The 13,268-nt window shown below is 34.0% G+C and overlaps 1 protein-coding gene across 5 annotated transcripts in view; it reads right to left on the reverse strand.

The window, feature by feature from the left end:
• The window catches only part of ZCCHC7 (zinc finger CCHC-type containing 7), a 160,715-nt gene that overhangs the window by 21,798 nt on the left and 125,649 nt on the right, over positions 1–13,268 (reverse strand). For all 5 annotated transcript variants that reach the window (XM_037902195.2, XM_043546338.1, XM_037902196.2 and 2 more), the window contains exon 6: positions 12,578–12,613. In XM_037902195.2, the coding sequence (XP_037758123.1) occupies positions 12,578–12,613 (36 nt within the window). The remainder of the gene's footprint in view (positions 1–12,577; positions 12,614–13,268) is intronic.

Genomic DNA, 13,268 nt, shown 5'->3' on the forward strand with positions numbered 1-13,268 from the left:
CTTTTGTAATTCAAATCTGGCTGGAAACTGGCAGCTCTGAAAACTGAAACAAGCACTGCCACAAATACCTTGTAATGCTATCGACCTTGTCTGCCCATGCAGTGAGAAAGGGGGATGCATATGTGTCTGCAGTCATCCAGATAACACAACTCATTTTTTTTGGGGGGGGGGGAGGGGAAGGGGGGAATAACAGAAGCCAGCCCCGGACTGTGCACCAAAAGCAGTCATTACCAGGCAAGCTGGAGAATAAGTCTCTTCAAAATACACAGCGCATTTAAAAACCATATACAGGGCTCAGCCACTGCTTTCATTACCAATTTTAATTTAGCTCCTTCAGTTTGCCAGCCAGATAAACTCTTTAGTGCTGTTTTTTAATCTATTTGCCACATTTTCTGTTTAAGATTATAGTAATATGGGGCAGGAGAAGGAATCACTCTTAGAGGAAATAAAGAAATAGATCCGCTTATCAGCACCCATCAGAAAGTTCATTAATCAGCCAGGCTTTGTGCCCCCTAAATTGAAAGGTTAAATAATCCTCTCAGGAATATTTCTAGGCACCTCCACCAATTGTCCGGAGAGGAGCTGCCATTCACAGCACTCTGGATCGGTGACAGGGTATTTTACTACTGTTTGGACCCCAAACAATGACGGACAAATGGCCTGGCTTACAAAGAAACCTTTTAGTACAAGGATGGAAAAGGACCACAAGCTTTGATGTGGTGGGGGGGAGGGAGGAAAGGAGGGTGGAGGGAGAGGGAGGAGACATATATGGATCCCTGTATATTTATTTGAATGTTTATTAGTGTAGCTATCAAATACATTTATAGGCAGGCACACACACACACTATATATATATATACACACACACACACACACAATATGCACTCACACTACTAAGAATATGTATGTTTACACAAGCATTTGTACATTAATCTGAACACAAACATTTCCAATGCTTGTAAAATTAGGAGTTGAACAGAACTGAAGCTTGGTTATATTTATTAGCTAATACACTAGGGAGCTAAACAAACCCCAAGGTTTTAATTTTTACTGTCATTCTAAATGATTTACAGCTTCCTTTTTTTTTTTTTTCCTTCTAAGCTATATCTGGCCTACTGGAACACCCCTAACCATGACTAAAGCTTTTTTCAAAAAAGGAATTATTTCTTTAAAATATGGTAGAATATGAAAACCAAGCCTATTATGGTAGTACTTGAATACAACTGATTCTGAGAGAATGTGTTTCAGTCCCTTATAGCTGTGTTTTTGGAGTGTTATCTTGACATCAGATACTCAGGAGGAACAAATTATAAGTAAAGATTCCTATTTTAACGACATATCAACTAGCTGTCAATCTGTATTGCCTTTGATTATATTGATGAGTGAATGCATACAGTACATTTAAATAATCAGACTATTAAAAAGACAAGGTCATTTCCTTATACCTTTGGCACTGGCACATGACCAGTATGATTACTAACTATCCAAGTTAACATTCATTTGGCAGGAAGCAGCGTCTACAATTTGATAGCTACATCCCTTAGGCATTCCCCCTTTAAAGATACCATATATATCCCAGACAGAAACTTTGTAATTATTTTTATTTGCCTATGCAATGAACTCCTCATAACTATAAATTTGATACATGTAGCGAAGATAATCCCTGGTCAAACAAATTCAAACCAATCTGTACATGAACTTCTTTGAAACTTCATATGGGGTTCAAATGTCTTTCTTATATACCCATTTCTATTGAAGAAGTCTAAATACCTGTAGCTAGATTTTACTTTGTAACATGATTTGGGGCATTTCTTAAAACAAAGCAGAAAATATTTTAATTTCCTCCAACACCAATTAAATAAATACCCCAGACAGTAATCATGTCCCCAAATCATCCTTCTGAAAACTTCTATGCCCGCTGCCTCTCTCTCTAACACCCCTGTACCACCATCAGAAAAGCAGCATCAGTGGGATTGCATTTAACCAGGTTCTCTGAGCTGCCCATCAAAAAGTCAAACTGAAACCATACACCACTGTCAAATTCAGTATATCTAAATAAATAGAATAATTTAAATTCAATCTCTTTACAGACAGAAAATAATATAATCCCTAACATTTCAGAGCCATTATGGCAATCTTCTGTTTCCGAGAAATCCAATGCTATATCGCTGGTTATTTAAAATGCCAGGGCAACAATTTACTAATAGAATTAACAGCACTGTCAAGACCCAAAACAAAGCAAGACGCCATGTACAGTCAGCATTGTCAGCTAAATAACTATAGTATGAGAATTTATCATAGGTACAGTTATATATAACAAAATGACTAGAATCTACTGCAGATGCACAGATGAGGTACTAATAGAGAATATCCCATTCAAGTAGATATAGACCAAACTGCAAAATCAAACGAGCAATCAAAAAAACATTTGTAGAGTCCTGGTGGTGGCGGAAACAAACAGCCAATGGCAGCAATGTCATGGGCTGTTTAAACTTGAAGCACTGCCAAAGTAAAGGAAAATATATTGTATAACTATGCACATTTGAGAGTTACAGTCATGGCTTTTTGGAATAAATTTACTATACATTACAAACAAAATTAACATACTAAAATAAGTTAAAAGATGAAGGTCTAACTTCAATCCACAGAAGCCAAAAAATTCAGAGCCAAGAGACTTCTGACTTTGTCATACATATTTATTTTAACACGTGCTCAATCAGATCACCCACTGTTCTGAGACTTCTCTAATACTGAAGTAAAATGGTGCCTATTCAGCCTGGAACTAAGCTCTTTAACTCTTAATATATGGTGCTTGGGGTTATATTTTAATCACTTCTATGTTTTTCTTTTTAATTAAAACAAAACCAAGGTAAATCTGTCAGAGATAGTAACTTCTTCATTGACATGACAGGCCATACCTAGATGTGGTGGTGTTATTATTGACACGACAGACCGCTCGGAAATAAGTCAATAAATATTTTTAGGGAATCAATCTGTAGATGATTAACATGATCAAGCATAACTTTAGAAAGTTATGGTCTAAAGTATTTGAGTTCTTAGCTGCTCCTTAATACATGGTTCATTGACAAGATAAACTCACAGCTCCTAAACAGCAATTACGGTCTATACATGACTAGTAAAAGAGAGTTAAATACACATATTAATTGGTGCAATACACCATATCCTCTTCTTCTGGGTCACTGAATATCACAGACTTTTTAACATGCAGATTATTTATATGATATAGTGCAATAGTTTTAAATGATATTAAACATACTATTTACAGACCATTACTCAGTGGACAACTGACAAGCAAAGGAGCCATTATTATCATGACAGGCAGACTCAAAATTCTTATGAATCAGAACAGGATGTCCTTGTTTGAGTTAGCAGTTTACATCTTTAAACTTTTGTTTTAATTTTGCAATATTCAAAGGCATTTATCCACTTAAAACAGAAAAATGCAAATATTTTAAATTAAAAATATTTATATCTAGATTTTATATAAAACCAATGTAAAACCACAACATATTTTTTGTTTTTTCATACAGAAAGCTTAGACACAACCTCATATATTTTAACCAAATTTAGTAAACTTTGTTTCTGCACTCACAGCTTGTATGTCAAGATTCAACGAACATACATTTACAGTAACGTAGATAACTTAAAGGATGAAAATGTACACCTACACTTTACTGTAGGTGAACTGAACAGAATTATTACATACTCTCTCAGACTAAAGACTGTAAACATAAAATGCAGGAAATCTGACACTAATCTTCCACCCTATTTATTTTACTGTTCAAATCATTAATACTTGTCAGCATAGAAATTAGCTAAATGAATGCTTAAATGTACCTTTTTTATTTTTAAAAAACAAAACAAGTGAAAGTAATCACCGGCACCATAAACATTACAGAAATGATAGCACATGTTAATCCTTTTAGTTAAATGAAGCTGCTGGTGGTTATATGAGGGAGAAGGCTTTTGACAATAAGATCTAAATAAACATTAATCATTCTTTTTTCTACTTAAGGAACTATTTATCCAATAATTCCAGTGCATCACAAAAATAATGTGTGATGAAAAGAGATTAACACAGGGCAGTTTAGCCATTAAGAACACAGAGATTCCTACTCCAGTTTTTAGTAAATATTTGGGGTACTTGTCATCCTTTCCCAGTTGTGTGAATGCCCTACCATTGGGATCATTGACAGTTACATGCATTGAACAACAGCCTTCAGAATAAAAAGGTGTTATTGTTAATTGAAATAAAAATACATTAATTTCACCCCTCGTAAAGCCAGGATCCTAGTCTCCCACCCCACAGAAAGTACAGAGTTCCTTAAATATCTTTATTATGCATTCAGAAGACACATGGAAGTCTCAGACGTACTGAAGGATGTATCTTAACAAATGGAAATAGTTCAAGGGGCTACTGTCCATAGGTGCACAGAAGTTAGAAATGAAAAGGGTCCGATGAGATCAGTCCATCCGTCTCTTCCGCCATGGTGTAGGACTGTTTCCTACAGCACATCAAACCACAACTTATAATCAAGGCTTAAGCTGTACCACATCACTCCCCTACCCTAATCCGTACCATCACCTAGTTTCAGCATAAAATGTTATAGAAAATATTCAGAAAATAACTCTTATGGTTAAATGGTTCAAATAAATGACAGTTCATTATTGTGCCGCTTGCAGGTTCATATTCCAACAAGGTTAACTTTCCCAGGCTCTAACAACAGTTCACAATTCTTAGAGTGCTTCAGCAAAGCTCACAGTGGACAAAGCATACGGCTAAGGGCCAGATTCTCAGCTGCTGTAAACTGACAGTGCTCCACTGAACAGCTAGGACAATTTACATCAGCTGAGGATCCGGCCCTAGGTATAGAAAAACATTAGGAACAGCATCAGCAGCTACTCCTCAAACAAACATAGTAACATGGGTACCACTTAAATAGATCTGCAACTGGAATTTTCTACTCTGTCTTTACTAGTAAAAACAAAACCTGATTATTGTGTACTTCAATTATTTCCCCTTATAAGCGGTTAGTTGCATCTAGTTCTAAAATTATATTTTCCTGAGAAGGTAAGTATGCAAATAATACATGTTTGTAGACAATCAAAAGTTTAACATGATCTTTTTTATTATTTATGAAGATCACCCATTTTGCCTATAATACTTTAAATGCAGTTTAAAGTAAAAACTGGAAAACACTCAATCATTTTAACAATCAATCTCACCCACACCTGTAGTATATATTTTGGACTCATTATACAGTTAAAGTCACTTTGTGTAGAATGATCTAACTGCTAATTTATATCTCAAAGCTATCAGGGTAGCCTTTTGTATACTTTGGCTATTTGGAAATAAGACCAGCCCTAAGCGTTCCCTACTGTGACAGCAGTAAACGTACTCTGAATGAACCTTGCAAAGGAGTCACAAGTAAGGAAGAAATAGCCATTAATAGGAAAACAATACTATATACTGCAAAACAAAAACTAAATGAAAAAAGTTTCTATTTTCGCTAATAAATCTGACAAACCAAACCACTCCTGACTGATTTTTTAAATTTTTTTAATTAAAATAATGGAACGCTTATGAAGCATAATACCTTCATGGAAACATCTACCAAAGGTCACACACGTGTAAAAGCAGGCGGGATGAAATTTTCATAAACATTTGATAATTAAAAAAAGTAACTCTACCAATTATTATTAAAGGGTTGGAACTTCTTTCTCCTAAACTAAACATGTTTCAGCATAAATTTTTAAGCCATGTGAGAACTTCACGCAACCCAAACATCATAAACCACTTTTTCCTAAGTGCAGATGCTCTTGTTTTTCCATTGCACAGAACATCACAAAGTCATCCTTATTTCAAATTCAAATGCCTTGCAATTCTGGGTTATCTTCACTGTAAATCATCCAGTAAAATGGCTATGTGAGTTTTGACATACAACTTGTGATGGGATGCCGTGTCTCTCCAAAGTATGTGAAAAATATATAACCTATGTCCAACAAAAGTAATATATTTACAGTATTTTCTTAAAAAAGAAGATGACACTGATCAGTTGGTGACATGTAAAATAATTTACATAATCTTTACAAAGTTACTGCTCTAGAAACCTTAGGTCAGGTAATTCTAGAGGAGTTGATACTGTAGTCATGTCCCAAGAGCCTCAAATAATGCTATCCACGAGTCAGAGAACAGCAAGACTGGAGAGTAGCAAGACTTAATCTCTGCACCAAAATACTTTTTTCCAACCTTCATCTGCACAAAACCTACAAAGCCTTCTCTAGTTTCTAAATTTCCCAACTCTCAAGCTTAAATATTTTTTCACAAACACTATATTTTAAAAACTCTTTCTGAAAGTCACATTTTTAAGGATTTAAATTGATTTGAGGCTAGACTGCTTACATTTTTATTTCAGAAAAAAGGTGGCAGGCCATGTAGAATTGTAATAATGGCACACAAAGAAATCAGAGTGCAAAATTTAAACACAAAAGATGTATTGTCCCTTCATGTCTTTTACGCACACAGGCCAAAACAGTGAATTTCTGGTTCACCTTTTTTTATGTAAGTGGATTAAAAGTAAGATTAACAAACTGTCAAAAAATGTGTTAAATGATAGCCTCAGCTGGTTAAAAATTCTGATGGCTGTAAAACTCTGTTGGTGGCCATCTTGGACAGGGGTTGTAATATAAATGAAACTAGCAGAGACAGGAGATGGGGGAGGGGACCCTTACTGCTTGAACACTGGAAGAGGAAGGGAGGTATTATCAAGGATGAGCTATCATGGAAAGAACCCTCCTAAAAACAGCAGGAATTTTTTTTTAAAGTATATCTACACATCTGGAAAATACATTAAAAAACAAGAAAGAAACTATGTTTTGTCCATCGGCTGGGATTTACCTTTCCTTAGTCTTTCTACATGTATTTCCTGAAGAAGGCCATATTGATATTTGAAAGATTAATTTCTGTTTCTTTATTGTATGTAGATTTTATTCTTGGATTGAGCTTGCTATATGCTTCAGTGTATGAATGAATTAGATTACAATATGCTATGATAAAGTATAACGTACGTAGTCAGAAAAAAATGAAATTATATAACGTGAACGCAAATTTTATTTTATGCCAAAACATTATAGTGGCTGTCCACGTCTTTCCTGGTGCTTAATGTCTTGTGCCCCATATCAGGTGAATATAGGATACATTTTGTCCCATTTTTCAGCTTGAATCATAAAGATACAAATACGTGCTTTTGTACCTTAAACAAAATATTGTGGTTTCAGAGTAACAGCCGTGTTAGTCTGTATTCGCAAAAAGAAAAGGAGTACTTGTGGTTAGTCTCTAAGGTACTCCTTTTCTTTTTGAAAATATTGTGGGTTATTTAAAAATAAGCTTCGTCCTACATTTTTCATAGTTATCCCTTATTTGACTGAAAGGTAAATGCTCCATTAAAAAATACGCACACACGCTATACCCACATACACACACTATACCCACACACACAGAGCCGAATCCCACTCATTTTACTTACTTTAGTAGACCCCCTAACCAGAGGTTCTCAACCAAGGGTACGCAGAGGTCTTCCAGGGGGTACATCAACTCATCTAGATATTTCCCTAGTTTTACAACAGGCTATGTATAAAGCACTAGCGAAGTCAGTACAAACTAAAATTTCATACAGACAGTGACGTGTTTATGCTGCTCTATATATTATACATTGAAATGTAAGTACAATATTTATTTAAATAGACTAATTTTATATGGTAAAAATGAGAAAGTAAGCAATTTTTCAATAATAGCTTGCTGTGGCACTTTTGTTTATTTATGTCTGATTTTGTAAGCAAGTAATTTTTAAGTGAGGTGAAACTTGGGGTTCACAAGACAAATCAGACTCCCAAAAGGGGTACAGTAGTCTGGAAAGGTTGAGAGCCACGGCACTAAGCTATTCATAGATTTACAGATTCCAAGGCCAAAAGGGACCATTGTGATAATCTAAGATGACCTATATAGCACGGATCAGGGAACTTCTCCAAAATAATTTCTGGAGAAGATTTAAAAAAAAAAAAATCCAATCTTGATTTTAAAATTGTCAGTGATAGAGACCCACCATGACCCTTGATAAATTGTTCCAATGGTTAATTACTCTTGACATTCAAAATGTTTGCATTATTTCCACTCTGAATTTGTCTAGCTTCTACTGCCAGCCACTGGATTGCCTTTCTCTGCCACAGTGAAGGTGAACTGGATTCAGCCCAAAGCCACACGCATGTAGATACATATAAAGTGCTGTGGCATTTTTTTCAGAAGTATTCTACAGCAGTAGTTATCTTCTGAAGCGGGTAACATTGCTATGTAATAACAGGGCTACCTGCTATTATTATTGTTTAAGGCAGCGCTCACATAGTGTTCAAGGAATTTTCCAGACTCTCCAGAAGGCCTAGTCTCGGTCCCAAGCACTTCACAATCTAAGGATATAGTCTATACAGTCAAGATTGAGTACAAATCTGTTTGGTGTATTTGTAGGTGTGGGGGTCTCCAAGAAGTGCAAAGTTACCTAAAAGGGGAACTGCCATGGGGAAAAAAGAAAGCTGATCAGATTAAATATACAATGCATTTTTAGGTCAAACAACAAAGCTGAACAAAATTATCCAAAAATGTTAGTTAGAAGATAAACCCCGTTTGTCACCAGAGCAGTTCCACTAACTTCAGTATGCACTATTTTTGCAACTAAACTGGGAAGGATTTTTCCTCGGCCTATATCTGTCCAGAGCAAAATATTCTACAAACACATATACAATTCTGGTTTGGGTCGTGAGTAGTTTATAAACAGAAATGAAAAATAACAGGAAGATAGAATTTAGAGAGAGGCTAATATTCTTAAAATGAATTGCTATGACTGAAAGTGCTCTTACTAGTCCTGATATGAAAGAGATGAGAGCGATGGTACGTTCTTCGCATCAGAGACTGCATCTTTCTGAGTATTTGTAGCTCATCTTGCACAACCAGGCCACCAATCCCAATAATAAAATCATACAACCATAATAAAATCATAAACGACAATATTATTTCTTCAGTCAGAGTTATAGATAGGTTTCCTAAGGCTCAGGGACAATGCACTGTGGGACAGAACTTGTCTCAGGGGCCCTTAAAAATTCTTTTTTGTAGGACTGTGATTCTTCATATTCTAACATTATTTATATCTGGCCAAAATATTGTAAAATTATTTTTATTGGATTTTGAAAATCAACTTCTTGTATTATTACCCTACTACTATGAGTTCATAATAACAAGTTTGCTAACTGTAGAACTGTGTATCTGAGTATCATTTATTGCATGCAGGAAACAATGAGGGAAAAAAACCCATAAAAATATGTTGACAACTTTATTTTATCTTTTCTGAAAAAAGAAGAAATATACAGAATAGGCACAATGAAAATTATTTAATCACATTTTAAATCATCATCAAAACTGGTCATTAAATATTATGCTAATTCACAATCTGTAATGTGATTAATGTTTTGGTGACTGACTGATTTTACAGAGTAATTCTAGTTATAGTTGAAAGGAATTTCCAGAACCTAACCTTGCCCAGTTATAAAACTTTGATTATCACAGAGCCTTTCAATTTAAGCTTCATTAATATGATTTGTCTGTTTTTTTCTGACAAGGAACAAACTAAAATATTCTGCTCATCATTCTTTTTGCCATTTCAATTGCCTCTTAAAATATCTGAAATTCTAACAAAAAGAAGCTGCCAGCAAGACATTTCTGACAATTATTACAAAGTTTTTTTTAGTGTTTCGAAATTTCCAACCGTAAGAGTTTAAACTAAAACCTATCACCAACCATAACAGTAGCAATAGAATTATTATGTACTCATTGTTCCTACTGAAGCTACACTGAAGTGCAAGAACTACTATGAGTCAATAGATGGCAGTCCACCTCTTAGAAAAGAGACAGATAATGAATAAAATCATCAAAAGCGTCACAAAGAGACAAGAATTGGGTTCTGTTGTTTTTAACAAGCTTTCAGAGTCATTAATTAGGAACATTTAAAGAATGTATGTGCATTTAAACACAATTTTTATATGGACCTTTGGCAAAGTGGTATGATAGAACTGGTTTTAAAAGTTCATAAACATGACACATATTTGTATAAAATATAACCGTTGCTCTGCTTGGGTTGATGTCTATATATGTTATGCACATTATCAGTTTACAATTTTCCCAAATTCAGTTTGAACCCAGTTGTTAATTTGCTATATATATTGGTAAGGTGTGAAAAACCTGAATCTAACATCAATACATATACCTGTAAAGATACATGCATATTCTCCAAAAATAATAAATGCAAGTATATTTCTTCTCTTGCATTATTTGTTTAGAAATCTGTATTTATAGCAAACTATGATGGAATTGTAAATTGAAGACTGCAGTTAAACAGTGGAATGCCTATTTGAGAGCAAACAACTTCTACCTTTTAGTCATACTTTTGTAAAAGGAATAGACAACAACTCTATTCTAACACAACAGTTTCAGCATCATCTGTGGATATTATTTGCTTCTGTTGCAGTTTAGATCTAGAGAGAATTCTTAAGTGAAAAAAGAAAAGTTGACCCTGACATGTTTAAGTAGTTTAAATAATATAGATTCTCTTGAACTATAGCCTCTATTTTAAACGTCAACTATGTCTGTTGTCAACGAAAGTTTTTAAAAAAGTATAATCTGATTATGCTTCAATTAATGTAGTTGTCAAAATTGATCTTCACATGAAAGATGCTATGCAAAATATCATCGTAAATTAAATACCTGGATAATTTATAGTACTAAATAGTAAAGGCATTTATAAGAAACAAGGTAGGGACTAAATATTTAGTAATGAAATAGGAAATATTTATATGTATGTATATTTGATCACATTTCAAAATATTCTCTCACAAGCAGAGAGTACCCCAAAGCAATATTTTTCCAAATTAATTAATTTTGCCAATATGACATTTCCACGCATAGCTCCAAAAATTTTAAAGTAGATCTTCTGTTGGTGGATATTATTAATTTCACACCATTGAAAGTATAAAGTAAAATACTTTCCCTGAAAATTAGTTGGCTACAATTCTTCATGGTGAAACAGCTCGGATTGCTTGTCAATGACTGCCAGGAAGAATCTGGTTTTAGCCTTTTAAAAAGTAAGAATTTTTTGTAGTGTTTATTATAACTCTGAGTAATTGTTCAATGTCCAAAACAGGCCCGAACGACAAAATATATTTTGACATATTAGCTGAAACCTAATTCATCATCACATTATTGCATAAATACATCTACGTTCCATAAGGGATCTAACAAACCATTTTAACACTTCCTTTTCTGGAGTATAAAAAATTATAAAGGATTGAATCTTTTCTTTTGAGTATCTTTAAATAAATAAAGCAAACAACAATATAAAGTGAATGCAACTAAACCTATTCTTATTACATCTTCTTTAATCTGGTAATTTAAGAGCAAAGAAAATATTCATATAGAAATGGAGATTTCCAAAGTGAATGTTTAAAAAAAAAACCCTAAACACAGGAAAGGTTTTCAACAGAGTGTATCCTTTACTATTAAAATTAGCTGCTAAAACAGAAAAGAGAAAGTTCCAACATGTTGAAAAGGCACGTGGAACAGATTTTAAAGTACATCCTATAGCAGTATTCCCTTACTGGAAAGAAAAACCTCAAAACCACAGCACAACCAAAAGTACTGGACAAACTTTTCTGCTTTGTTTAATCGTACAAGGATGACAGTGGTTATTAAGTTATTCCAGTTACACACACATTTTCCTTATGTTGAAAAGAAGTCATAGGCAAGGCCTAATTTTTTATACATAAATGTGTGTATATATAAATAGTATTTAAGGTTTGTAGTGTAGATCAATTAGACATTATTCTAAACAAGTTAAATATTGTTTTCAGACTTCATATTAGTTAATGTAGGTGCAGTTTGTTTAAATTTTCCCTGTGTTTTGCATACAAAAAATTTAAAAACTGAATAATTTATTTGTAGTCTGTAGTAGTTATTTTTATAACTAAAGACCAACTAACCAGGTGCCAAAGAAGAAGTGGCAGTTGATTTCTTCTTTAAGAATCATTTACAAAGATTTCAAAGTTTATTTCTAAAATTCACATTCCATTCTCTAGGTAACGTTCTTTAATTCAAAGTTAAAGAAACTGCCTTGTAATATATGGGGATTTGACAACCAAATCTGGGAAACACTGAGACAGGAATACTGTTATACCCCAGTATAAAATTAAACTTTTTTTTTTGCAATGTATACACTAAATGCAGTTATGGAGAGGAAAGTGATAGGATGCAGTCATTAAATTATGCTAGTAGTAAAAACAATCAGAACTTCTAAGAACGCATAAAAAGGGACAGTGTATTATTGCAGTCTCCAGTTCAAAAACTCTTCAGATGTTTATTATCTTCCTGAAGAAGATGCTTGTCTATATTTTATGGTCAGCAGTTCACAGAAGAGTAAATAGGTTGAGTGTACAAGAAAATAAAAAAGGTGTCTCTACTTACTGTTAGGTGATACTGCCTCCATATTTCTGGGCAAGCCTGGAAAATAAAAATATTGATCAGCTGGGAGCATGAAACAAGGTGCTTTACAGCCTGTTGGTTTTGGCATAACACAGTATCCACCGGTGTCGGTCACAGAAAAATAAGAAGCTTAACTGAAAGGGTCTGCATTTCAGCTTCAAAAACCTGGCTAGACAGTTTAATTGAATTTTACACTGGTTTAACACACTCCCTGCCATTGTCAGAAAGCCAGTAACAGTTTTCTCTCTCCCTTTCTTCTCTTAAGGTTAGAAGTTTTGGAGACTAACATGTTCTTAACTGTCATAACTATTATTACTATGAAACAAACCCAAACACAGCAGACTAAAATTCTGCATGTAGTGTATAGAATGTGTTTTGTAACATTTGAAACCTACATAATGTTTCGGAAATTAATTCAGCAGTTACTTTGCTGTAATACAGAAGTGAATTTAAAATTATGTTGCTATTTTTGTACATGTCTGAATCCTAATCAAAATATAATTGTTACAAGTAATAATCCTCAGTAGCCTAATGTCAGATGAGATGTAAACAAGGAGCATAACAGATTGCTTTAATGCTTCTATTTTTACAATGGCTTGCTGTCTCCTGTTTTGATCTTTGCCCATTTTGTTCACAAACTTCAAAGCATAGTCCATGATAAAAACTATATATA

The sequence above is a fragment of the Chelonia mydas genome, chromosome 5, assembly GCF_015237465.2.
Source record: "Chelonia mydas isolate rCheMyd1 chromosome 5, rCheMyd1.pri.v2, whole genome shotgun sequence".
Classification (NCBI taxonomy): domain Eukaryota; kingdom Metazoa; phylum Chordata; order Testudines; family Cheloniidae; genus Chelonia; species Chelonia mydas.